The sequence below is a fragment of the Vanellus vanellus genome, assembly GCF_965231255.1.
Source record: "Vanellus vanellus genome assembly, chromosome: 14".
NCBI classification, from domain to species: Eukaryota; Metazoa; Chordata; class Aves; order Charadriiformes; family Charadriidae; genus Vanellus; species Vanellus vanellus.
Genome location: NC_138919.1, coordinates 334,180 through 362,002, shown reverse-complemented (window position 1 = coordinate 362,002; position 27,823 = coordinate 334,180). Strand labels below are relative to the sequence as shown.

The 27,823-nt window shown below is 42.5% G+C and overlaps 1 protein-coding gene across 2 annotated transcripts; it reads left to right on the top strand.

The window, feature by feature from the left end:
- Positions 1-14: 14 nt before the first annotated feature.
- On the top strand, positions 15-27,823 carry GLYR1 (glyoxylate reductase 1 homolog). 2 transcript variants are annotated; one of them, XM_082490332.1, is made up of 16 exons: positions 15-59; positions 2,171-2,207; positions 3,451-3,530; positions 11,585-11,723; positions 12,314-12,556; positions 15,591-15,677; positions 16,571-16,627; positions 17,716-17,766; positions 17,879-17,952; positions 19,823-19,922; positions 21,084-21,194; positions 21,506-21,607; positions 22,686-22,848; positions 23,269-23,448; positions 23,949-24,073; positions 24,432-27,823. In XM_082490332.1, the coding sequence occupies exons 1-16, from the start codon at positions 22-24 to the stop codon at positions 24,504-24,506; spliced, it is 1,662 nt and encodes a 553-aa protein (XP_082346458.1). In that variant the 5' UTR covers positions 15-21; the 3' UTR covers positions 24,507-27,823. The 2 variants fall into 2 exon arrangements, with proteins under 2 accessions (XP_082346458.1, XP_082346459.1); XM_082490333.1 differs by lacking the exon at positions 12,314-12,556.

Genomic DNA, 27,823 nt, shown 5'->3' with positions numbered 1-27,823 from the left:
GCTGGTGGCTCTGTCGGTAAGATGGCGGCCGTGAGTCTGAGGCTCGGAGACCTGGTGTGGTGAGTGGCGGGGCAGGTCGGCGGTGGCAGCGCAGCGCAGAGTGGGGCGGCTGCTGCGGGCGCCGGGCAGGCGGTGGCGACGGCGACGGCGACGGGGCAGACAGCTCTTGTGGCGCTCGGGGGAGTGAGGCTGAGGCTCCGCCTGTGGCGGCGGAGGCGCAGGCGGGGCGGCGGCGGGGCTGTGTCCGGCCCGGGGGAGCGCGGCGCGGCCGGCGCCGAGAGGGGCCGGGCCGAGCGCTGTCACCTCGTAGCTGCCGGGGACGCCAAGGTGCGGCGTGGCGGGGCCGCGGGTGTCGCCGCCGCCTCCGTCCCTCGGGAGCAGTGTGAGGAGGGGCGGGGGGCGGCGGGAGGCAGTATGGGGCCACGGGCCGAGGGCAGGCGGGCTCGGCTCTCAGCCGGGCTAACGGGAGGCGGCGCATAAAAGAACCTGTGTAAGATGGAGGGGGGCTACGGGAGCGGGACAGAGGGGCGATCATCTCGGGGTTTGGTTGGAAATACGGCCTCCTCCCAAGGGAGGTGAGGAGGGACATAAATAAGTTAGTAGGTGTCTAGGGAGAGCAGTGCTACCATTCTTGGCAGTGCTTTGACGAAGCAACACAACAATCTGGGAAAACAGCAGTTTTTTGCAGGTTAGGATGTCCCTGTTGAAGCTCGCAGAAGCCATTTCCCCTTGTCACTCCGGTTTTACCTTCAAATAGCCAAGTGCTGTGATTTTTGTATTTCCTGGTCAGGAGGACCGAGGGGATTCCATTGAGCCCTGTAAGCACTGATTTTTAAGTGCATAGGCTCTACTGTACTTAATAGTCTAGAGTGTCCTGCTAGGGCTTGCAAGAAATAGCTAATCCCCAACGCGCAAGTGCATGCATTTATATTTATATCCCAGATAAAAAGAAGCGCGTGCTCCAGGCTGTGACAACTACAGTTTCTCATCGAAAAATTGACAGTGCTGTGAAGTTGTCTAATTTATATAGCAAAGTAAGTAAAGATTGGTTCCTTTTAGCAATTTTTTTTTTCAAATGAGGATTTGGGGAGTGCGCTGTTCTCAGTGTTGGAATGCAGATTATCCTGCTTTAGTTTTATATATGACAAGATGGACAGGTACTATTCCTAGAGCCATCATGGAACAACTATAGCAATAAGACAGTAATATGAAAGGCTTTGATGAATGTCTTGTTCAGTTCAAGAATGGAAGCATCGAATATGAGACCTGGTCATGGCTGCAGCTCTTGGCAGTGTTCCTGTCTGACCATTGCTACTGATTCGTCGGTGTAGCATTGCCATCTCAGGAGGGGCTGCAGTGGTACTTGCTGAGAATTTTTGGAGCTGGCAGGCTCCACAGCGTCTTTACCAGTCTCTTGCAAGACAGTAATAAGGTTTTGTGAGAGTACTGCTGCCTGAGTAAGTGACAAGGGTGAGATAATGATAAAGCCACCATGCTGAGGCCCAAGACTAATGTCTTTCTTCCTCCTCTATGAAGAAATAGTTTCGGGTAGTTTTCGTAACAAATATTTGCTGCGTAGGAAATAAACTTCTCTGCCTTTCTTATGGCTCTTTTATATCTTTAGCACATCTTGCTGTGGTGGCGAGCAGCTGAAGACAGTGATAATGGAACACCTATTCAGGGGATCCTGCCGTTAATGCTTTCCTGTGAGCATGTCTAAGAATCTCAGCTCCCTGAGCTGGAAATCAGTGGCTCCTCTGCTTGCTAGACTGTTCTGTCCGGATGGGTATAAGTTACCAGCCTGAACTTTGGTCTGATTGCCTGCATTGGTACTTTTTTCAGCTCCTTGTGAGGGAATATCCAGTATTTTACAAGAGTAATAAGCACTATACCACTGTATCTTACAGGCAGTACCTATGCTGCAGCTGTTCTGTTCACTTGAATTCTGATAGTCCAGCAAGTTCATGCAGGCTGTTTAGAAGTTTAGTTTAGGTGGAGGTATCTAACAATATAATGCTTGTGTGTCAGCTGCATCTTGCCTTTCACAGTAGGTTTTGACTTTAGGTTGTAACTCTGTTAATCTGAAAACTATGATGTAATGCAGAAAGGTAGACACGGGATAGTTGTTTTGTCTCTGGTTCTAGTACCTAATACTTTCTTTTTTCTCTAGGGGAAAGCTGGGCCGGTATCCTCCATGGCCAGGAAAGGTGAGTGTTGGTTGGTTTGTTTGTTTGTTTTTCCTTATTGTTGCTTTCTTAGTTTTTGTTTATTTGTTTTTGGTTTTTCTTTCTGCACAGAGAAAGCTTTGACTGAAAGCATCAGAGAAAGCTTTGGCTGAAAGCATTTCAGTTAAAAATTAATACTATTTTGGGTTTGTGTGTTTTGTTTTTTTTTAATGCATACCCCACAAATCTGAACTGTGAATCATTTTAGGGCTCTATTTGATCTAGAAGTTCTGCATGTAACTAACAGCTGTTAGTTCAGATGGCATGAAAAGCAGCAGAACGTGGTTCATCCAGGTCTGGAACTGATTGTGTTTCCCAGATTTAGTTATTTAATTGCTATTGCTTTCTGCAAGACAGGTTTCTTTCCTCCCATAGTAAGTTGGTTAAATGCACTGTGTTAAATAATAAAAAGAAAAAGTCTGGCTTCTCAAGATACTGTTTTAGAGCTATGGTTTTTGAATAGTGTTTTTTTGAGTAGATTTTTTTCTGGGGGTAGAGAGTAGTGAAACTTTCTCTTCTTGTTTCGTTGTTTTTTTCTGCTGAAAGGCCAAAAAGATTTACAAAACCCCATTGAATTACATGTGCCATTTTATTATAGAAACTTCTCTGAAAGAACTTTGTTTTTATTTTTGGTGTAGGTATGAGGACTAAGCATGCTGAGATAACAGCGTGCAGCAGGAACAGTGTTGTCGATATGGCTGACAACCATAAATGTTTGGTTTCACTCTGGTTATTGGATCATGTTAAGTCCAGGTTCCCCTGCAGTCTTTCAGGTGTCACCTGTGTACCTGAGTGACAGCTTTTCTCTTCAATATTTTAAACTTTATAAGTAATCTGTTCTGGGAGTAAAGACAGAGCTTTAAACGTAAATTCTAAAAGTTACGTAAGTGGAACAGACTTTTATTAATGCCATTTGGCTTTCTAAATTTTAAAAAAGATTGCTAGCTTATCTGTTGGGGATAGGGAGAAGTAAACCTCAGTAAGAATGTAGTGATGTATCAATGGAGTTTGGGTACTTTTACAGTCTGCTGCAGCATACCCATATCTAAGGAAATACCTGGGTTACATACTTACTTGAAAGACTTCTAACAGATTCAAATTCTCTTCCTACTCAGATTAAAAAAAAAAATAATAAATCTACCATAGCTGTAACATATGACAGTAAAATCACAGAGTATAAATTTTCATTATATGCTTTTTAACTTTTACTTCTAATCACCTTCAGATTGTTAATCCACCTAAAGATCTGAAGAAACCTCGTGGAAAAAAGTGCTTCTTTGTGAAGTTTTTTGGAACAGAAGATCAGTATGTACCTGCTTGTTTTCATCTGGTGAAAATATTGTGCCATATAATATGGAACTTTCGTGGAAGAAATATTTACTAACACTGTGCAGTGTAGCTTTGCAAAGGGTTGTCTATGATCCACATGCAAAAAAAATCAACTATTATTGCATGCTATAGCCGCTCATGTGGGTGTATGAGTACTGTAAAGCTTATGTACTCAATCATGTTAGGATTTTAGTTGCCGCTATGCAGGAAAGTTCTTGGTAGCTTGCCATTTTTAGGGGTGTAGGCGTGACGTCGCTGGGTTAGATTTTAGCACGTAACCATGTATGAGAAAGGTACAGCAAAGAGTGTGCATTTGTTTTTCTGCCAGAAGAATAAAACAGCTATAAATTTACCATTTGTAAAAGAATGTCCTGTCGTACCTGGTGACTGAAAACATTATTGCTGTGCTTTGGGAAGACTTCACAGTATAGAAAAGCCAAACTAGACTACCTTTTTGCAAGGCAGAATTTATTGATTCCAAACCACGTGTACAAAATCATAGTTGTCTTGGACTTAAATACTTACAAACTGGAAAAAAAAAAAAACAAAGCTTGAGAACTTCGGTATTTCATGAAACTGAAAATTACTTTGCTAATTTTTCAGTTTTTCCCTTTATTTTCTATTTTGCGTTAAGCTGTGCAATACAGGAGAAAATTGCAAATATCTGTGGTAGACTAGAAAACACTTTACTGTTTGGGAAAAAAGTGACAAGAACAGAGACCATTCAAGGGACGTTTCTCAAGGGAATTATTTTTGACTGCTAAATTATTTTTGCTTAATACTTAAAAATAATTTTCCATTTAGAACTGAGGTCTAAACTTGATAGAGTAGAAATGGATGCTACATACTAATGGAAAAGTTTGTTGGATCTCTAGTGTAAGGCAGGTGAAGGTTGATTTGAGGGCAGAGAGTGTTTTTTTGGTGGCGGTGGTTGTGTTAAGCATGATTATTTGAGCTAGTCAAATTCTAAAAGTTGAGGAGATTGGCTATTTCTGTCCCGATTGTTTGTTCTCAATTCCTGTATTTCACTTTATTGAATTGAATACAGAGATGCTTTGTATTGAGACAAGTTTGGAAAAAGTGGTCATATTTCTGGGGTACTGTAGCTGAGTACAGTTAGCATTAGCAACATGATTGCAAATGAAGAGTTCAGAGCTGCAAAACAAATTAGTGATTTTTTTTTTTACATGATTCTAGAGCTCTGGCTAGGGAAAATCCCGTCGTCTGGCACAGTAAGGTAGTGTGGTTGTTGTCGTGTGTGGTCTGTCTATGCCCCCCTCCCCCCTCCCCCCATCTCCAGCTTGTGAAATGTAATCATTTCCTGCTAGGTAATCATGATTTAGAAATTTGCTCGCTTTGACTGGCATATCCTACCTGAAAATTAAATAGAAATAAATACAGTTCCCTTTGTTCTGTCTGATAGAAGTGAGGGAAGCTTGTGTGCCTGTTCTGTCCCGACTTGGAACTTTAAGAGAGTGTGCTGGTTAGAACTGTGCTGTTCTAACCAGTGTGCTGCTTGAGAAAATCCTTATCTTTGAGCATAATCAATGAACCAAATCAAGAAAAGTTCAAATTATTTCTGTTAAAATGTGAGCATGAAGAGAAAAATCCCTTTGCTTGTTTTGTGCAAATAAACTAATGTGTTTTGCAAATACTTTTTTCTAGGTGTGTATAAACAGTAGGTGGAAATACGTAACTGACAAAATGTCACTATTCTACATAATGAACAGCATGACAAATAGGAGGATGTAAAGCTTCATCACTGGCTGTAGTCTGTGGTGTGATGAGTACACTGACTTATACTGGCATTCTAGTGCATGTTGCTTCTGTTTTCTAGCACTTCTCTCTTTCTGCCACTTTGAAGTTTTTTAAGGTGACATTACTATATCACTGGTCCATTTTTAGAGCTGTTCTATTTTTGCCTTACTCTGTCAAGGTTTAACAGGTGAGGATCTGGATAGAATCATAGTATGGTTTAGGTTGGAAGGGACCTTAAAGATCATCCAGTTCTAACCCCCCTGCCATGGGCAGGGACACCTCCCACCAGCCCAGGTTGCTCCAAGCCCCGTCCAACCTGGCCTTGAACACCTCCAGGGATGGGGCCTCCGCAACCTCTCTGGGCAACCTGTTCTAGTGTCTCGCTGCCTTCGTAGTGAAAAATATCTTCCTAATATCTAATCTAAATCTTGCTTTTAGTTTTAAACCGTTCCCCCTCATCCTATGGCTCCACTCCCTGATCAAGAGTCCCTCCCTAGCTTTTCTGTAGCCCCTTTAGGGACTGGAAGGGGCTCTAAGGTCTCCCCAGAGCCTTCTCTTCTCCAGGCTGAACAACCCTGACTCTCTCAGCCTGTCCTACCAGAAGAGGTGCTCCAGCCCTCTAATCATCTTCGTGGCCTCGTCTGGACCTGCTTCAAAAAAGTCCACATCCCTCTTGTGCTGAGGACTCCAATGCTGGAGGCAGCACTGCAGATGGGGTCTCCCACAGAGTGGAGCAGAGGGGCAGAATCCCCTTCCTCGACCTGCTGGGCACAGGTCCAGTGTGTGTAAGGTGAAGGTGATTCTAGTTGCTGGGTAGAATCCCTCTCGCAGATCTCTGAGGGTGATTGCCAGCCAGTTTGTGGATGGGTAGGCAATCTCAGACCTGGGAGTCTTATTTTCTTCTGAGGATTCCCAGGTGACTGCTGTGGCCAGAAATGCCACCATTTCAGGCTAGTTAAAAATTATTTCCTCCTCACTTAAGTGGCTCCAGTTTGCTATACCAAAGATTAAGGAGAAAGCTGCTTAGAAGTAAAAACTGCTGTGCATGCATCTGAGTGGAGTGGATGGGTGAATGAAAACATACTGATGAGTTTGGAAGTGGTTTCAGTGTAGTGTGTGGATGGCTTTTGGTAATTTGTGAAATCCTGCATAGTTTAGGATACAGCACAGAAGAAAATGCATTTTTCTTTACCTGTGAATTGAATACTAATACTTACTCGCCCAGAGCGATGCTGCAGTGACTAAGGAAATACATTAACTGGAAGGCTGTGAGTAGTTTTCAGCAAAGACATGAAAGTGATAGGGCGAGTGCATTCAGACTGTGCTCTAAGACCTGGCTTTTGATGAAGTTTCTGCTGAGCTCTGTGCTCCTTATGTTTATTGTGTTGATGGAGTTAGTTGCTTCTGTCATTTTCAAAGTAATAGGTTTTGTGGAAGATAAGGATTCTCTACCCATGGAAGAAGAATTTGCTGATTTGTTTAAACTGTGGAGTACACCTGTGCTTTACCACAGTGAAAGCCACCTTGGTGTTCATAGTAGTGATATAATATCCTTGTCCTACTCTAAGTGATTGCCTTAATTGTGATCCACATACTCATGTAATGTCTCTTATTAACTTGTTCTCCAAATTGATAAGGAGATTTTTCTCGGCTGCCTAGGAGTTCTTTTTCTGAGTGTCTGTTCTCAGAGTAAGTCACATTAAAAGGGTTCTTCATCTAAAATCAAGAAGAGTTGACGTTTCCTGCCCATAGACCTGGCAAGCATGTAACAACATCCAATTATGATTTTAATTTAGTCTTTCTAAATAGCAGTGGAACTTTGACCTCTTATCTGTGTTTCTAAGATCCCCTTTTATTTCCCAAGCTACAATCTTGTCATAGGAGGTCTTTGTAGATCATTAAAGTACAGCAGTGTAAGAACTTATACATGCATTTATTGCTACAAGTCTATAGCAATGTATTTCTTGGTGTGCTTCATCCAGTTCAAAATATTCTTAACTTTCATGGGCCTCCTTGGGAATTCATGACATTGTCAAAACTAAAAAAATCAGTGCTTTGAAGGTATCATTCTACTATGTTTCACAGAGTACTAGGGAGAGTCCCGCAGTCATCAGATATGCGTACAAACACATTCACCTTCCATCTCACCCTCTTCCCCCCTTAGGTGTTCTGTAATAGCCAAATGCTCTTGCAAGTCATGTTTATCGAAGTCTTAATAGGAAGCTGGAGCAGTCCATTCTTACTTGTAGCACCTTTTTGAAGCATCAGTACAAAACTAAATAGCCTCACCAAACGTGATCGGGTCAAGGGGCACTTCCTGACTGGGTATATTAAGGAAAAATTGAAGGAAGCTTGCAATCCAAGATAAGTATAATACTCTGCAGCCTATTTTCCATCAGGCACAGTGATTTTCACGCAGCGCTTGTTGCCTTCCCATCTCCCATATCCCGTTGGGATGCAAACACGTCCCCTCTTCTTCTGCCACTGTTCTCCCTGGTTTTCAAGGAGAGAGACATTTCTGGATGTAGTCTTTCTAAAATGTTCTTTCAGGTTTTGACATTAGAAAATACTTGCTTAAAGTTTGCCAGGTGTGGGATGTGGTACTCTGGCAATCTGAGGAGCCAGAGGGTACAGGCTAAGCTGACAGAGAGGGTTAGCTTACACTGCTGGTGTTTCTCAGTTAGGCAAATTATCCCATGCAGAGCTCTGTGTTGCTGTAGCCAGACTGCTGTGTGGCAGAGCCAGCTGGAATGTTGTTAGACATCTCTGCAGTCGGAGCGCTGTAGCTGAAAATTACTGTAGTCAAAACTTTTCCACCTCTTACTGATATCTTTGGATGTGTAAGTACTCTGCAAAATTTGTGTATTGCGCAAATTTGAAAGATTTAATACTTAGAATTTCTTTCAGTGTTGCCCTGCTGCTTATTTTCTTTTGTGAAGTATCCCCTCCTTTTAAGCTGCATCGATGTTTAGTTTACATATCAGATTCTGGAGTTCAGCCATTTAAGTTGTTTTACTGATAAAAATTGGGGTATTCCCTTTAAACAGCAGGATACCCATCTTGATTTCTCTGTTGTGTGCTCGCACACAATGCGCTTGTAAATAACTGAGTAGTCTTTTCACTTTCAAAATTGGTTGTGTTAACATTTAGTGTGGGCATCTAAACTGCTGCAGTGTAAAACTTTATGAATTTTTTTCCGGACTGTAGTAAGTAATAGAAATTTGGAGATACAGTGCTGCTGTTTTCCATCCCTAACTGTAACGCTTGCAAAAAGTGAATATTTGTGGATATTCCTCCACTTTCTTTTCTCCAATTCATCATTAGGAATTGATATCTTTAGAGTGGAAAAGAGTGGCTAGAAGGTCGGGGGTTTTAAGGTCATCTTGCCTGTGCTGAGCTTGTATCGTGGGTTTGAGTCTCATATCTCTGGTTGCATTTCTTTTGTGCCACTCTTCCATGCAGCTCCTGGTCACATTCATACTTGCCTCTGCTTTACAAGCATTCTAAGTTTTGATTATTGTTCATGACTATAACATGGATTTTACATGAGTGGTGGTTTTATAAGAGTGATATTTTGGAGGGGATGAGGAAGAGTATGGAGAACTGAGCAGAGAAACCCATTAATAACTGATCTTTTACATCTTTTCACTTTTCATTTAGCCCATTCTTTACAGATACCAGATGAATCTATGAATATAATTTCATCTTAAATATGACATCTTCAGTAATGTAATGTCACTAATGCTTTTCTAGGGCATTAATTCACTGCTGAGTCAGGAGAGAAATAATAGTTCCTTTTATATGTCGTATCCTAGAGATCTCTTATCTAAATATTGGCCTTCATTGGCTTTGAGGTTATTGCTTAACAGAGAGAGATCTTGTGTATAAACATGGATGATTTTGTTTGGTGGAAAGTTCTTTTGTTTTCAAGTGTTTGAAACATTGCATGCCAATACTTTATGGACATCTGGTGTCAAAAGACATGTTTGTATCTTCTAGCAGGTTGTTCACGTAGGTGACAAAGGATAAAGTGGAAAGGAAAAGACTGTGGTGCGCGTTTTTTTATTTTTATTTTTTAAATTTTCTTCCTTTTAAAAATGTATTTTTAAACCTGAGGCAGCATTTAAGACTGTATTTCACTTATTAGTTTGTCTTTGACATCTCTAGCTCTTTGTTCTGGAGGACCACAAGTGCCAGGATGTACATTTGAAAGCAGGAGCCAGAAAGCTTTGTCCTTCAGCCTTTATCCATACCAAAGGAAACGTAATGAGAAAGGAAGCTAATGACCATGTGCAGTGAGGAGGGTTAGGATATGCAGAAACCGAAGAGAATGCCTTGATAGAGAAAAGTTCTTTTTATTGAGAAATTCAAATTTGGCAACAATGTTTAATGTGCTTTATTATAATATATTCCAAAATTTTGTTTCCATTGTATGGAAATGGAAAGGCTTCTCATGAGCTGCTGTTGTCTAGTACCTAGGGATGCTTTGTCACTGAGTGTGGCACAGAGGAGCTTTATGGTATAAGAGAATTCTAAGGTATGTTTCACTATAATATCTGGGCAGCTAGGAGGGAGTCTCTGAATAGCTGCTGTATGGCAGGCTCTAGTCTGAACGTAATGATTTGACTCGTTGTATTATGTGAAGTCAGTAATTATGAAGAAGATGCAAACTAAGCAAAAGGGTTCAGCTTTGCATGCAAAGGAGTACTGGGTTCTGCTTCCACACTATGGTGGAATCATGGTGTAGGCTATACTGGCAGTGTGGAAAGGATGCTGGCATTTTTTGCAGTCAGTTCTAGCAGGAGGCCTCATGTCTCCAAATGTGACCCAAAAAGTTTCAGTCTATCTTAAGCAAGTTGATTCCTGACTACAAACGATGGCTAATGCCAGTGAAGAGAAAGATCACCATGAAGTTTAAAAGAAGTGGGCTTTACTACTTTGTGGAGAGAGGACAAGCAAGATACAGCAAAGCATTATTATTATTATCATCTTAACCATTTTCACCTTCATGTTCAGTTTAGCTATATGACCTGATGCTTACAGTGTGTGAAAAGGCAGCTATTAAACCACTTCACTTGCTTGCAGGAGCTGGACTGCACTGGAGAATATTTAAAACCTATAATCATGGCTAGTCAGTGTTTGTAACAGAGATGTTTTGGGACCAGAGAAAATCAGTTTGGCTGTTTGTTTACTGTATGCTGGGCTGCTGTATTCTCAGAAACACTCTTGGCCATCCTAGCTCAGGAAAACCTTTTCTAAAACTTACGTAGGTCTGTTTTCAGTAGGATGTAAATAGCTCTCTAATAGTGTGGCTGATAGGCCTGAGCTCGCATGTGGGGAGAGAGGAAGGTAGTCTAATCTCTGCAGGAGCCACAAGGAATGTTGAAAGCCAGGGCATTCCCCTATGTCACGGTGAAGGAGTGGTAGAAGAGCTTGTCAACCTGGAGGAAAGTGGAGTTGTCACCCTGTCCTTTACCATGTAACCGTTTGGTAAATGTCAAGAATTCCTATGTAGCAGCAGTGGAAACAGGGAAGTAATTTGAGTTGCCTCACAGGACTGCAAGGACAGGTTAATACACTGCTACTGTGCCAGTTTATCTTAAAATATCAACAGGGAAGAAAATGGTTCTTTTTCTTCAATAGTGAAAGTGTTCATTTGTGCAGAATATCAAGGTATGTCAGAAATATGCTCAGCAATGAGCTGTGGCAGTTGCACTCACTTTATTTGTGGTCAGCTTTGTTGTGAGATACATAATTTTGCGGGGCTTTTTCTGCAGTTTTTGCAGACACTTGTGGGTACACACTATGTTTGAACAAGGGATTGATTGCTTAGAATTGTTATGTGGCCTTAGCTTTCAACAACCTCTTGAGCAGATTCATATTATTGGCTACCTTATGTGGAGGCATGTGATTGTGGGTGTTCCTTCTGGTGATACAAGTGCAGTCACTAGGCTGCCTTTTATTCTAAACAAGTACCTGTGATCACATCCAAAAGCTGTCTTGCTGATAGAGAATATGAATAACGTTTAGGGTGGAGCACTGCTAGCATGAGAGGATACAAAGCTTGAGAGAGAAACCAAGTAAAAGTGCCAGAAGAAAGTTCTCAGTGAATGCAGAAACCACAGCCCTTCAGGTTGTAGAAAGCAAGTGAGTTTGTGCTGCTATTATCAGTTGCTGTGGAGAAAAAAGGTGTATCTGTGTGTTTCTAAAAGTGCAACAATTGAGAAAGTTGCTGTTTGGAGAATATAACTGACTTCTTTTTTTGGTTCTAGTGCTTGGATCAAAGTGGAGCAGCTGAAGCCTTATCACCCTCACAAAGAGGAAATGATAAAGATTAACAAGGGTAAGCGCTTCCAGCAAGCTGTGGATGCTGTAGAGGAGTTTCTTAGAAAAACCAAAGGCAAGGACCAGGTGAGTGTGTTCTTTTTTTACTGTGTGCATCAAAACAAGTCTTGGCATGAATGATGGTCAGATGCATTTTTATGTGAAAGGAGTTTGTTGCCTCTGGCAAGTTGGGGGAGTTGTTTTCATTCCTTTGTTGCCTTTTATTTTTTTTTTCCCCTGTCCTCTCTTCTTCCACATTCAGTCTTGTTTGGTGGGGAAAAAAGTGTTGTTAAACTGATGGAGAAACTGAAGAGGCTAATTGATCTGTTTATGCTGATTTGATAAATCAGTCTTAAGTCTTGGGCTAGAATTTGATATCTACTAATCTTGTCTTTACTGTATTGAAAATGCATATGTGTGCACGCACTCCCAGCAAATCTTCAAGTGGCCTGTTCCGTTACTTGCTTACTTAAACTGATGTGTTTTTGCAGGACAACTAACCAGGATCTTCACTTGCTGACTTCAAAGGGCTAGCAAATACCTAGTTTTCAAGTTACTGTGCTGCTGTTTTGCGTGATAGTAATCAGCACAGGGTCCTTCACATCCTTCGTTTTGCATGAAAATCATTCCAGCTCTTCTCTTCGTTCCTTACCATCTTCTGTTCTGTAATCTCTCAGGCGTCTTCCCATAACTCCAATGAAGAGAAGAATCGGCGTAATTCCAGTGAAGAAAGAGGCAAACAATCTGCTGGTGAAGAGAAACGCAAAGCCAGTTTGTCTGAAGGGAAGTTGAAGAAGGGCACAGGGGAAGGAAAAAAGAGGGTCTCTTCTGTATCGTCAGAGAGAGGATCAAAATCACCTTTGAAAAGAGCCCAGGATCAGAGCCCCCGAAAGCGGGGGCGTCCACCCAAGGATGAGAAGGTTTGTGTTGTGCATGTCCGCCAGTGCCCTGTGGACTTTGCGGATGGACTCTAGGGTTGACTGGCACCTTGACTAACAACAGGCCAGCAGGAAGAGTCATTTCAGTATCAGGTTTATTTAAGCTGTTCTGTGTTGCTACTTCTAGACCATTTGGCTGCCTGATACCTTTGGCAAGCATATTGTTGATTCTTCCTGTAATTTTTACCAGTTAGTTATTTTGCGTGGCTCTATTCATATCTTTGAGAGGGCTTTAAGAGCTGTATCATGAGACTCCACCTTTCATCTTGCCATCCCTCAAGTTCAGTTTATGGGGGAAGGGTTAGTGAAGAGATATAGGTCTTCATCAAATTCCTGACTTCTCCCATCTCATCTGCTTTGTATGATGAAGTGATTAGTAATCAGTCAGCTTCACCCTCAGTGCTTGGAGGGTGGGGTATTCTTAAGGACTAGGGCTTAAAGAAGAAACTCTTGCAGCCTGGGGAAGAAGAAATAATTGCATTCACTTCAGCTTCTATACTACAGGATATATTTCCAATGTCCATTATAAATGTCCAACCTTGGGGCATTATTATTTTATCCCCATTACTTGCCTGTTATTTCTGGATGTTGGGGCAGCAACGATAGCCATCGATGCTTTGTCTACCCTCATCTGGAGTTCCAGCTTTTTTAATTATTGTGGAACTCACTGTTGTGGTCCAGATCTTCCTTTTCCAAATGGATAATTATTTCAGTGGATTATTACAATGCACGTGCTCCATCGGAGACTACACCTGAAGACCATTGGGAGACTTCAGCTGATACACCGTGCAGCAGCCTGCTTGTTCACCTGTGCTTCAAAGGGATCACGTTGTGCCGTGCTTCACAGTCTTTGCTTTCAGCGCACTTCAGGATGCAAGTCAAGATGGTAGTCTTTGGTCTCCAAAATTGTGACCAGATTGGCCTTCACTGGTTGAACAGCAAACTCTTTCTTGATGTAGTAAAATGAAGCTGATCGTCTCAGATGTTAGCTATGAAGGAAATACTGGCTTTTTTTTTTTTTTTAGAGCCAGCTCCTGTTAAATCAGGTTGTACAATGGAGCCCATCGGTTTCTCCTTTTGGGGGAGAGTTGGAGAAGGAGAGGAGTGGATGCATATTTGTGAATTCTTACTAGTAATTACAGAACTTTTGACTTGACTGATGCAGGAAAACGCTATACTGGCAACATACTTTTACCTTTCAAAGTGTCTTGCTATGAGCAGGTTGTATCTTCACATATTTCTGTTACAATAAGCCACGGGGCCTTTTTTTCTACTTGCAAAATGCTTTTGTGTCTTTGAGCTAGATTCATTCCAAAATTGATCAAACCTAATGGCTGGGAGAATTCTGATCATGCTGACACATTGCATGTGTAGTTTTACTCTATTAGGTACCTCAGGGCATCAGAGCGCTGTGAGCGAGTTAACTGTGGTAGTAGAAATTATTTTACCGGCAAATTGCAAGCAAGAGTGGTTTAAACAGCTGATCAAAAAGAGGGTGGCCAGCTATATGATAAATGTCTGGCCACAGACTGTGAAAATAAGCAGGCTAATGTAGGAAAGTAGCCTTATAGCTTCTGGAAAGTAATGTACTGACAATTAAAGAAATTGCCATGAAAATGTAACAGTACTGCCTTAATACTGTTTTTCAGCCTGTGAAATAATTTTAAAATCTTGTTGTCTTCTTCCTGGTTCTCATAATTTCCCTGAAGTTTTAGCCCTAGGGTAGAAAACATTTATGTTGCCATTGTGAATTAACTGCTGTGTTGGGATTTTAAGGTTTTTGCCTCGTCACAGTCAAAATTCTCGCTTTCCAAGTAATGAGGGTGCACAAAATTCAAGGAACCAGTTGTTGCTGAGGTGTCCTCTATCTAGAAATGCTCTGTAGGCATACGTGATCATTCAGATACTCTTGTTTTTAAGCTTATATGCGTATTTTTAAAGGATCAACATGACTTCATAGGTATCAGGGCAGGTTTCATCCACACTTTACCAGTTGAAACAGTAGTGTGGTCTCTAAGGAGAGAATTTTAGTGTGCAAGGCTCTCCCTAGACTGAAATGACAATTTAAGGTTGGAGACTGATGTCTAAATTGTCCCTGCTAACAGATGAAACAGTTGCATCAATCTGGGTTACCTCCAGGAGTCTTGCTCTTGCCTGTTTTGCAAACAGTGCTCTTCTCTTGTGGTTCTGCATGGACACTATGGTATATTGTACATCTTCAGGAAGTCATTTTGGAAGTGAGATAATGTGATTCCATTTCTGAACCTTTATTTCAGGTAGATAGTACATGCTACGCAGCAGTCCTGCACATTCGCTTCATAAAGCATAAAGATCTATACGTCTATAGCATATGTCTATGACCTATAGCATAAAGACCTATTTTAACCTATATATCTTGGGGAAATAAGAAAAAAATTAGTCTGCTCAACAGTAAAAAAACCCCAATGCGTTAAGTATTGTGACATTACAAGTCAGGGCCTGTTGAGTGAATGAGGCAGTTTATATACCAGTTTCTTTCTCATGGATTCTGCAAACTTGAGCAGATGTGACTATTGCTTTGCCTCATGCTTTGAAGGTTCTGGTAACAGGTAGGCTACTTTTTTATGACAGGAGGATTAGAAGAATTCAGATCTCTGACTGTGGTGATGTTCTTCGCCTATTTGTTTAGCTGTTTGCATCCACCAGAGGAAAATGCTGGATCAAGTGTGTGTGTTTGCTTCTGCTCATTGCACAGTGACACCAGTGCAATGATTCCCCTTACATATGAAGAACGGATTCTCCAGAAGCCATAACTGTGGTTGAATTCCTTTGTTGGCAGTTCATGTTTTCTTCACCTCACCTGTGTTGATAATACACCGTGTGTTTAAGTATGAACTCCTCGTGGAAAGGCATGTGAAATGGAAGGCATTTGTAGTGCTTTTCAAAACCCTGTATGTGTGCTTATATGATCGATGTGCTGTGGCCAGCCACTGAGACAGGTTGTAAGCTCTTTCTGATCCTCCTTCTGTCTCCTCAGGACCTCACAATTCCAGAGTCAAGCACAGTGAAGAGAGTGATGACTGGAACAGTGGCTGGATTTAAATGGCCGCCAAGCGTCAGTGAGGTGAGAAACTTGACAACATATGCAATCTAGGAACTGAGTTTGTGGAAGCAAATCTAGTGCCTTTTGTCTGGGCGATATCTTCTCTTCTTCTCTTCTTCCTGAAACAAAATAAGATGCTCTCGTCCAGTCAATCTGTAGTGTAACAAAGCTAGACAATACTCTGGGCAATTAAGAAGTTTGCTGGGAAGTGAGATCTCGTTCTTTGTGGAACAAAACACACTAAACTTGCTGCACTCATTTTTGCGCTTGTTGTTTCAAAAGTATTTCTGGGACTGGCTTCCCAAAACCAGAGATGATGTGGATAGTCTGTCCCTGTCTGGATACTGTCGTATGGGGTTGTTTCATTTGATTTCCATCATAAGCAACTTCTGGAAACCTTTCATTTTTGTGCATAAATAAATAAGTGATCAGTAAAGCAGACGAAGAGCAGTGATCTCTAGGCTAGTGTGTATGATGCTCATCAGCAAGGTGAGATACCTGGGCCTACAGGTTGCTGTTAATATGGGTTTGCCTAGCATGTGACAGTGCCAAGTGGAATCTCCAGCCAATTCCCAGAATGCTGTTTTAAGGAGTTCTTGGAAGCTGGAAAATAAGTGTTTTTATTCCCTTGGGAAGAGGAGGAAGCGGGATATGAGATCTCTTCCTCTCATGTTAATTTTGCTCATAATCTTCTTTGGTTTTCCTATAGATGTCCAAAAATGAGGAATTTGACTTGTATGGTTTTGAGAATGAAACATAGTGTAGACTGCTTGATTGAAACAGGCTGCTTGGTAGAGCAGATGCATTTTATATTTTGCACCTTAAGCTATTGTTCTCGCACAGCTTGGGAGAACAAGGGAATTGTACTGTGGTTGCTCAGTGACTCTGTGAGCCTGTACTTTTTCTCTTTGTAGCCTGTGAAGGACAGTGATCCACACTTTCATCACTTCCTGCTGAGCCAGACAGAGAAGGTGAGGATTTGGCAGACGGGATCATTCTGCTGCTCTGTCTAACTTGGCATCCTGCCCTTTACAGGGACTAGGTACAAGGATTATGCGTAAAGAGGTCTGAAATTCTGTTCTTTGGGGACTAGCAGCAATTAGATTCTCACATGCAGTCTTGTAGTTCAATTACTTCCTAACCTTAAAGTTTAGAATGATTTAGCATTGAGTACAGTGAATAGTTTAAGTAATTAAAGATTATCTAGCACCATGGTTTAACAGATTTGTTGTAGTAAATTCTGTAGATTGAACACTGAGGGGTAGGAAAAGCTGTTTTTCTGTTTAAAAACCCTGTTGTTTGATTGTCTTTGGCTGTCCTGACGGTTCCTTCATCTGGATGAACTTGTCAATTAACTGAATATGGCAGCAGAATTTCCAGGACCAGAAAAGCTCCATGTAAAATACAGCCAATTTATCTCCTGAGAGTCAGAAGCCTCACAGGACTTTATCTTCAGCAGTGAACATCAGGAGGAAAAGGGAAGATCAAATTAAATGAAAAAGGATTTATATCTTGCTGAGGATCTGGGCAGAGCCAGAAGAGCTGCTAACGGCTTTAATCTAGACAAGCTCACAATAAGCAGCATGAGAAGGAGCAGCATTCACCTTAACATTTGTGGAAAGCAACTTGCCTTCTCATTTTAATGAGAAGGTTTTGCTTCCACAGCTGCATTGACATATTGAGCATAGATATGAGGCAAGGTGCTCTATGGCAGGTTTTAAAGATCTCTGTTTTCTTTGGGCCAAATGTGAGAGTAGGGGTGCCCTGGATCCTTACCTCTAGAGGAGCCTGTCATATGAACTACAGAAAGGAGTTTGCGGTACCTGTGTCAGAAGACAGGCTGAATTGCTAGGCAGGGTGGGAAAGGCAGAGCTTAATATGTTGCATAAGGTTTTGTTTTTATTTTCTCCCATTGATGGAAGCCTGAGAGCTTTCCTGTGTTGCAGATGGTGGTGGGTGGGTGAGCTGCCTGTTTCTGTTTCACAAGAACATGGCCTATTTGCTCAGGAGAGCAAATGAGCACTGTCCTTCCCTTGAATGCTTTGTCTTCTCTGTACAGCCAGCTGTCTGCTATCAAGCCATCACAAAGAAGCTGAAGGTTTGTGAAGAGGTAAGGCAAATCTTTATTTTTATGGATTTTCCTTATTGTCATGAGGACTTGCAGTTCCTCCAGAGCTGTGCACTCTATTTTATTTATTTTTTTTTTACCCTCTTACCCCTAGGAAACAGGATCCACCTCCATTCAGGCAGCAGACAGCACAGCAGTCAATGGCAGTATCACGCCTACAGACAAAAAGTAAGATCTCCAACGCACTTCAGCCACTTCCCTTCCTTTTTCTCCTTCCCAGCTCATACACGCAGCCATTATCCAGCTTGTCACTAAGAATGAATAAACCTAACGTTTCCCTCTAACTACAGATCTCCTCTGTCCTTGTGTGAAACTCTGATTTGGGGAGCAGGGCCGGGGGGGGGGGGGGGGGGGGGGGGGGAGGGAGAGAGAGAGGGAGGGAGGGAGGGAGGCAGCTAAAAACAAACAGGGACTGTACAGTGGAAGAATTCAGAATAAGGTCTGGCCTGGATACATTTGCAATTCAGGGCTTTTCTGCAGTTGCCCTTTTCCTGTAGGGCAGACTGCAGAACGTTAAGCATCAGTATTTCTGAATGCTGTATGAGGCAGAAAGATAAAAGGGTATCTTTCTCCAGTAGTGCCTGACAGTTGAGTGGTGTTGTTTAATCGCTCTCCTGAGCATGTAGAAGACAAGAGGAAGAGGGAGGCGTGTTCTCCCAGCACAAGAACTTTGCTGTGTAGCACGTGAGCTTTCTGGTTTCTTCTAACGTCCCCCTTCTCCTTTTGAGAGTGAGAGAAGCCTGACTTGAGCTTCCTGTTTCGCTCTGTAACTTCCGCTCTGTTCGAATTGAGTTCAGGCCACAGCTTGCTGTTTGCCGTTGGGGTCGTTCTCATGGGATGTTGGTTCTCAGCTGTACTCCAGGGGAACCAAAATAACAATGAAGCTGTTCAGGTAAAACAGTCTCTCAGGAAAGGGTGGGTTGGGAGAGAAAGAATATCTTCTCTGTTTTAGCGGCTTGAAGATAGGTGCACCTTGTTTGGGCTGTTTAAGGAGTCTACAGCGACTTGCTCTGACCTGTCTAAATTAGTTTGCTCTAACAAAAGGCAGCATGGCTAGAGTGCAGGTGGCTTGTGAAAGCCACAGCACATCTGTAGTGTGGCTAATTCTGAAGAATTAACTGGGGAATTGCCAGGCAGATTTCATCGTGAAGTTAGATCAGGCGTGTAACTGAACACTTCAGAATCTCCTACTAGAATTGTGTTTTTGGTGTGAAGCGAGCTGCATGGTGTATAAAAGGATCCTTGTAGCAGTGACTGCAAAGGAATTCCTGTTGCAGGTAACTGTAGGCTTGGAACTTGTTAGCGCGTTTTCTTTTTCTTGAAGGGGGGAGCAAAACTCTTGCTAGCTTTGAGGTTTGTTGGGGAAGAGGCGCAGAGGGGAAGGCAGCTGGTATCTGGGACTATTGTATTGTCACTCAGGGTGACCTGTACTGGCCTGTTACTTCCTTTCTGTGTCTGTCCAAAATTGCAGCTATAGAGCAGGGACTCGGTCTTTGGTCTGTGCATGATGCTTAGCCCAGTAGTCCTTGCTGGGCTTTATTAAAATAAAGATTCTAATGTATCGTTCAATAATATAAGCAAGTCATTGTACATGCGACAGTTTAAAAATGAGAAGATTAATTAGAGAAGGACCTGCTGATCTCTAAATGTTCCCTTTACCTTCAGTAAGGCGATGGCTGGCAACAGAAAGCACAAAAGCAGCAATTTTAATAGAATAAACAAAACCCACAAACTAAAAAACCTAGACCACCCAAACCTTTAATATTAGGTAGTCTTTTGAAGCAGGCTAAAGACTTTCTTCAGGAAATTGTTAGGGATGCTTAGTAAGCAAAATAAATACCAACTTGCTTTTCAAGCTTAGTATCTGCCCATTCGAGCTGTGGCCGCAGTGGAACGTGTTTGGTTTTGTTGTGGGTTTGGGATTTTTTTTTTTAATTTGCCTCTGATGCTCCAGGGTTTGCTTGTCATTGTTTCCAAGACCATGAGAGGCTGACACCAATTGCTTTCTGCTGCATTAATGTTTATCCCTTCCTCTCAGGATAGGATTTCTGGGACTTGGCCTGATGGGAAGTGGCATTGTCTCCAACTTACTGAAGATGGGTCACACTGTCACTGTCTGGAACCGGACTGCCGAGAAGGTAGGCATGTGCTTAAGGTACAGGCGATACTTAACCTTATCAAAACATGTAGTTACCACCCCTAGCTCAGGGAGGCCTGCAGTCACCAATTGGTGGTGCCTGGGAGAGGATGCCAAAGAAACACAAGTATGTGCTTGCCACCTTTTTCTATTATTATGGCTTGTTGGTGGCCACTTTTGACTAGATTAAGTTGTAGTCTGTCCTAGTATGGTCACTCTTACGTGAATGGTACCCACCCGATTGCCATTTTGTATGAGATGAGAGTTGTCAGAAAAATTACAACCTTGTATATGTGTTGAGGAATGCAATGTAAAGCACCTCTGGAAATACTAATAGCCAAGACATTGTGTCATGGAGCAGGACAAAAAGACCAGGTGCTGGGGAGTTGATCCTAGGAGGGGTGTGGTAAGATGGACCGCTTGACCGCAGCTTCATCTGCACATCCATTGTGCTGTTTATGTTGTGGTAACAAAGGTTCTGTTAAAAACCTGTTGTAACACAGGAGGAGTGGGCATTTATAGATGTATTCAAAGTGAAAATGGAGCTTATATTACACTTACATTCTAACCAGCGTTATTCTTTGTAGTGGAGGAGGAAAAATAGTTAACTGGAGGACATATGGTATTCAGATAATATTGTGGAATATCAAAGTCAAAAAGGGCACTGTGGTTACTTTGTTAAAAGGGATTAAAAGATTTATTTACTTGTTTTAAGTGCAAAACATGGATGGTATGAGGGGATAGGGTAAGAAGGAGCTAAGATTTTGAAGCAGCAGCCCATTTGAACACGTCAGTCTCAGCTTTGCATATTCCTGTTTACTGTCCAGTAACACCTTTTACTATGTCTATTTACCAGGTTTTTTCCCCTCATCTCTCCTCCAATAGCCACAACATTCAATCTCTTATCATTTCACCTAAGCATTTTCTCTTCCCGTGTCTTTCTTTTGAAGTTCTTCTCTTGGGGTTTCAGAAAAGCTGCAAAAGAGCCCCTTGTGTGTTTGTGGGGAGAAACCAACAGAAGACAATCCAGTTGCTATGTAATTAATATGCCTAACTCCTTTTGTGTTGGGTCCAGCAGCAGAGTTTGTTTTCAGCAAAATGCTAGAGGACCTGTTTGCTCTGTACTTAATTTTTCTTACATTTGGATTTGTGACTTTTGCAGTGTGATTTGTTCATCCAGGAGGGGGCACGGCTTGGAAGAACCCCCGCTGAAGTTGTCTCCACCTGTGACATCACCTTTGCCTGTGTATCAGATCCAAAAGCAGCAAAGGATGTAAGGATTAGCTCTTTTTTTTTTTTTTTCCTCCACCAGCTAGACTACAAGATACAGTCACTGAATGCCAGTTCTGATCCCTACTAACCACGGTAGCCTGAGTCATTGTACACGCTGGGCAGTGCAGCTATATAAAAATAAATGTCCCCCCAAAAAATCATACTTTTAAAAAATAATCCCTGAGGGGTAGGTTTTGATATCCTTTTAGGAGTCTACCATAGCAGTGCCAGGCTCACTTGAACTGCTGTCCTGCAGGATTGGAGTTTCTTTGCAGACACCCTATTGCTTTACCGCTCTTCTATTCTCCACAGCTGGTACTTGGTCCGAGTGGAGTGTTGCAGGGGATTCGCCCAGGGAAGTGTTACGTGGATATGTCCACCGTGGATGCAGATACAGTCACAGAATTGGCTCAGGTAATCACATTGAACTGAGCTTCTAACACCTGTGATTCAGCAGCAGTACTGCAGTTCTTGTTGCTTCAGGCAGTAAGCTGTTGATAATGAAGATGCTTCTGAAGATTTTTTGGGGCTTTTAGAAGACACTCAAGTCACAGGCAAATAAGACAAAATAAACTGTCAAATCTTGACCAGCAAACAAAGTTGGATGAGATGTTCCTGGTGATAACAGTGAAGCCTGTAGATTTGGCAGGGCTGTTGGCTGGCAGCAATGCAAACAGCCAGCCAAATTTTGATCCCTTAAGAAGTATTTATAGCCAGATTGGTATTCTGTAGCAAACTGGAGGAGGAAGCACTGTCTGGATTAATAATTGCTCTTAAATTGATTCAATGCATAATCTGTTTATTTCACATGTTCTAGTTGGGGGGGGAAAGAATGCCTTCATTTTTCATTCTGTAGAATTATTATTACAGAGAGGATTTTTGTACAAGTGTTCTAATTATTTCTGATGTGGTATCTTTGATTTCCTCTTTGGAATCTTGATTGTTATCCTCTGCCTTAAAGGCAGTGTGTGTAGTTACACGATGAAGGGGACCTTGTTTTGGTGACATCGGTGATGCAGTAGTGTGTAACATGACTAGAGAATGAAGAGTTGTACATATTAGTAAACCTCTGGCTGAAGAGATCTGTCAAAGGCCTTTCCTCTTCGGGGAAAAAGGGAGAAATATCGTAACAGTCAATCTTCTGAGGTTTCTACACCACATGTACAACTTCAGCAATGGTTCCTTGGCCATTAGAGGGTGCCATGGCAAAAGCATGTAAATTCATTTGCTTAAAACATGCACAGTAGTGATGGGTGCAGGAAGGTGTTGCTGGAGCGCAAGGGCAACTTTTGGTCTCAAGTACACTTTGTAAGATGCAGAACATAACATGTTGGTGCTTTCCTCTCCTGTTTGTAAGTCTGAGCTATTTGTTCTGCTTTAACCTTCTGTCCTCAGGGACAGGAATGCCCTAAACAATGTTCTTGCTGTGCTGCCTACTCAGCATCGATGCATGCTGTTCATGCACAGCTAACCAGAGATGCTTTTTTTCCAGGTGATAGTGTCCCGGGGTGGTCGCTTTTTGGAAGCACCGGTCTCGGGAAATCAGCAGCTGTCTAATGATGGGATGCTTGTGATCCTGGCAGCTGGCGACAGGGGTTTATATGAGGACTGCAGTAGCTGTTTCCAAGCGATGGGGAAGACCTCTTTTTTTCTAGGTAATTGAAACATGGAGGGCCTGATAGCAGTTTCTTAGTGCAAGGACTGGGAATTCCAGTAAGGAGTCCGAGAGGCACGTGTGTCATCTGTGTCTTGTCTCCTTGGGCAGTATGGGAAAGTGGCCTGCTCTTCTGGAACTTGGCCTATTTTGGAGCCTCCAGCCTAAGTTTTCTTTTTTTGAATACTGGCTCATTTTGGAGGATCTGTGATGCTTTTATTTTAAATCATACTTTGTTATGATTTCTCCCTTCCTTTGAGTGCTTGGAAAATGGGTAGGTTTTCTGAAGTCTTTCAGGGGAAGGGAGAGCTGCCAAGTGCTTTATATGAAGAGTGTAGTAGTGTTAATACTGTGTGGGATGGGGGAACAAGGCTGCTGTATCTCTTCTGGAGGAATGCCCAATGGTATGTCTTGCTCCCAGGTGAAGTAGGCAATGCTGCCAAGATGATGCTGATTGTGAACATGGTCCAAGGCAGCTTCATGGCAACGATAGCAGAAGGACTGACTTTGGCTCAAGTGACTGGCCAGTCCCAGCAGACCCTTCTGGATATCCTCAATCAGGGACAACTTGCCAGCATCTTCCTGGACCAGAAGTGCCAAAGTAAAGTTCTCTTACGTTGTTTTGTTATAGGACATTTGCCACAACCTAGCAGCTTTTCAGATAATGGCAGAAGGGAGAAAATAACCATCCTATCTTCACCAGCCTGGAATTCTGAGTATTTTAAGCATTCTGGAAATGAAGAGATGAGTTCCATTCCTTCCCCTTCCTAGCCAGGGCTTCTGAGAATACACCCCAAGTTCTGCATTGTCTACAGCCTGCTTAGGACTTGAGTTCATAGTGAGGATTTCTTTGGGGCAGGGTAATGAGTGAAAGGGAGGGCAAGCTGCTTAGAAGTCTGAGCTCACTTTGTCAGTGGGCAATAGTGACATTATCTGCTGTGGCCGGATGAAGATAGAGAGCAGAAAAACAGAAGAGCTAAAAGCAGTGTTCCTGATGATCAGCTTGGGAAAGGGAAGTTTGGTGTTGAATTGCATGCCCTTGCAGTGTGGGCTTGATTTACTTTGGTCATGCTTATTTTTTGCACGCATTCCTCTCAACAGATATCTTGCAAGGAAACTTTAAACCTGATTTCTACCTGAAATACATACAGAAGGATCTTAGATTAGCTATTGCACTGGGCGATTCTGTCAACCACCCAACTCCCATGGCAGCTGCTGCCAACGAGGTAAGAGTTGTTCAGTGTTCGGATATGTGTTATTCAACACTTCTTCAATAGAGCCATTTGTCAAGAAGAGACAAAAACCTAAGAATAACATCATCTCTAAGACAAGGGAGCAGCGATGGAGGTATATTTTGACCAGGATGGAATTGGATTTGTTTTGATTGTAGAAGCCCTTAAAATGTCACATCAGTAAACATAGATGGCCTCAACAAGACCTGGTGTGTTCTGATCTGCGCTGCTTTAATTACTTGACATGCTGTGTAGTTCTCTGGTTTGCAGTGGTCAGCAAAATAATTTTTCTGCTGGGGAAAGGCTTCTCACAAGAGCAGGCACTGATTCGTTTCTGATTTCTCTTCTTTAGGTCTATAAACGAGCAAAAGCATTGGACCAATCAGACAACGACATGTCTGCAGTGTACAGGGCCTACATCCACTAGGCTGCACCATTCTTACTGTTAATACTATGATTATTGATTAATATTATTATGATACTGGGTTTTAACTCTGGACCAGTCCATCTCTGTCTCTCCATTTCCTTTTATACACAGACTTTGAGATCTGCCACGGAGGCAGCTGCTGCGGTGAGCCTTCCCCTGGTGGCAGAAGGGGGGGAGGAGGGGGCTCGGATTGTTGCAGTCTAATTAGGAAAATCCATGCCATGCACTGACAGTCATGGAACAGAACAGTGGCAGCTTGTTCAGAAGCTCTGAGGCAACTCTGCCAGAAATCTGCTGCTTGGCTGCTTTTATTTTCCTCTTTGTATGCTTGTCCAAGACGCTGTTTCTAATGATCCCTTTTCTCCTTTGCTGTGAAATAATGCGTGTGTTGGACCCTCTGCGTCAAGGGGACAGGTGACATACATCCCATCTACCTGTGAATATCACTAAAGTCCTTGGTCCTAAGTAAGGTGAGGAGCATTCCTGTTAATCGGCCACTGTTAGAGAACAAAGCACCTCCCATGGAGGAGAATGGCGGTTCCAGAAGGTAATGGGTTTGCATGCAACACTGTCTTGGTTCTGTTTCTTTTTAAACTTCCACCTCCCCAACACCTTGATGGAGGAATTTCTCGTACTGTTAAGAAGAACAGATTGCATCCACGTCTTCCCCCGTACAGACAACTGTAGCTTAGGGAACACAGACCTTACTGAAAATGAGAGAATGCCAGTGTAAATGAGCCTCCTAAAAGGCTAATCGCAGCTGCCCATCCCACAAACAGCATTGGAGATCAACAAGTTTTCATAGAAAACTGCAAGAGAAACATACAGACTAAAACTGGGCCAGAGGTATTTTATTTGGGGAAGGAACAAACCTTAGGGTTGCTCCTGGCCTTAGCTGATGTTGCTTTACTTCTTGCTTTTTTTTTTTTTTTCCTTATTTCCCCCCCTCCCCTCAGAGTCAATAATTACAAAGGTGTCTTGGATTGTAGTGGTGTCACAAGCAGAGTGATGAGTCTGAAAGGGGTGAGAAGAGTGATCGTAGAGCCAAGAGACAGAATCCTGAGCTCGTTTCCACATGCTCTCTCTGGCCTTTGCGCAGTCATTATATCTCTTAGCCTGTTTGCCCATCTTTAAAGGTGGGTGATGATTACCTACCTCACAGGGATAGTTTGTGTACTGAGTAGTGATCTTTATGCCCGTCAGATTTTCCGTACGTGTTCTTAGTGTTACTACTCTAGGTACAACACTAACACAGCATGAGACGTTTCCCTGTACCTGTGACTCTGCTTGTGGCCAGATACCAACTTCTAGAAAGACTAATAAATAAAACGGGAGGCTAAGATCGCTGCAGAGCTTCAGTCTGGAAATGTGAGACTCGAACTGCAGATGCCAGGGCTAGAGAGCAGAGACGCTGTCAGTGTTGATAGCGGAGCAGCCCAGAGTCCAAAGGATGCCTGTCTAAAAATGCACAGTGTGGGTTTTTTTTTAATTGTTCTCAGTATTAGCCTTTTAGGAGGGTTCTTGCATTTTAGACTTGAGAGTTAGTAAAATGCCAGTAAGAAACTTTATTGGCTAAAATCACTTCTTAGTGGCACAATCTCCTCCCTTGGGTTGGGATTCTGAAAGGAAAGAAAGCAAATTCAAATGAGACCATGTTCCTTTAAATCCATGAGGTTTGCCCTTCCCACCATCTTATTTTTCTAGGAACTTAATGGCTGCATAGGGAAATTTTCCTGTGGGTTAGGATTTCTTATCAATCCTGCTTTGGGCAGCAGGTGTGTATGGTTCAGGGGCACCTTATTAAGAAACAGAAAGTATCAGATACTCGTTATGAATTGCGACATCTAACGCTTAATGCTGTAAATGTTACTTTGTTGAATATTTCACCTCCTGTGATCACTATTTATGGGCTAATCTTGTGTTACGCATTATGTCCTGTGGTGAACATCTAGTAGTAGATGGGTTAGACATCGCTTTGCCCGTTTGTCAGTGGTATACGTGAACAATACTAGTTACACATACATGTTCCTTTAGCAGCGCAACCATCATCCTGCACGTAGATACTCATATTAAAGGCACATATAGCTACCCAGGATAACCAGCCATTAGCCTGCTTTTGATATGCTTGCGCTTCCCCCACCCAGAAGAACTCAGCTATCAGCATCAGAAGTCCCTTGGTTAAACGCACCGCAGTTCAGAAATCACTTACATGAACGGGTACTGAGGGCACCTGGGGGACACTGTATTCTTTGGGGGGCAGGAGATAAGACCACAGGTTTTATGGTGTAAGAAATCTTTTGGGAGAAAGAGGGAGGTACTGCCTCAGGTCCAGTTGAGGGTGGAACTGTGCTGAGCCAGTGCCACAGCATCCCCGACCTGTCCCTGCAGAGGTCTCTCAGGTCAGGGTCTGAGCAAAGGTCATGGAGGATCTCCCTCTTTTCACTTTGTGGTGCCTCTGGGTAGAGTGAGAATACGAAAGGAGCTCTCAAATCCTGTGACGTGTGTTTCATAATGAATTCAAAGAACTCCTAGGCATCTCACTGCTGCAGGTTTTGTTTTCCAGAAATACTGTAGTTCTCAAAGTGGAGATGGTTATTTATGTGGGAGTGGCAGGCGCAGACTACTTAAACACTGTAATTTATCCTGGGAAAGCCTGACAGCAGTGTTCTGGCAAGGTAGGTGGATGGCGAAGGGCTGGAGTGTAGGGTGCTGCCCAGCCAGCCGTACCATCACAGGTATGCCTGGGAGGAGCAGAAGGGGACCGAGAGCTCTGAAGTGGGTGCAAAGTGAGAGGAGGAGGGATGGAAATGGTGAAAACAGGACTGTTTCAGAGGCTGTTTGAGATTTGACTCGTGTTGGTCTCACTTGGATTCTTGTATTTATGTCTGTAGCCTCTGAACATGGATCTTAATTTGTTCCTAGGCCTGAGATTCGGGGGAGGGAAGGGGGGGAAGCTGTGGATTGAGAGATGCTCTAATAAAACTGGCTAGTCAATGTTGTCTTAATATTGTTGACAATTCTGTAAAGTTCATTTTTATGAGGATTTCTGTTTTAGCAATTTGCTTTTTTTGACTCCCTCCTTTTTAAAGAGAAAATGTGACACTTGTGAAAAGCTTGTAAGAAAAGCAGTTTCTTTTTTTCCTCAATGATAGATCCTATAGTTAATTAAGGTTGTGAATTTTTTTTTTGCCTTGTTTTTAATTAATGTTTGTCATTCAGAATAGGATGTGTGAAAATGTTTAAATGGCAAAACAATTTTTTTTTTTGTGCAATTAACAAAGCTACTGGCAAAAAGAATAAAACCTTTCTTGGTAACA

What these genes read in the sequence shown, in the direction of transcription:
- GLYR1 (XM_082490332.1), top strand. Translation starts at nt 22, where the DNA reads ATGGCGGCCGTGAGTCTGAGGCTCGGAGACCTGGTGTG. An exon ending in AAACCAAAGGCAAGGACCAG is followed by an intron (nt 11,724 to 12,313) that starts GTGAGTGTGTTC and finishes GTAATCTCTCAG; the next exon opens with GCGTCTTCCCATAACTCCAA. An exon ending in CAGTCACAGAATTGGCTCAG is followed by an intron (nt 21,608 to 22,685) that starts GTAATCACATTG and finishes CTTTTTTTCCAG; the next exon opens with GTGATAGTGTCCCGGGGTGG.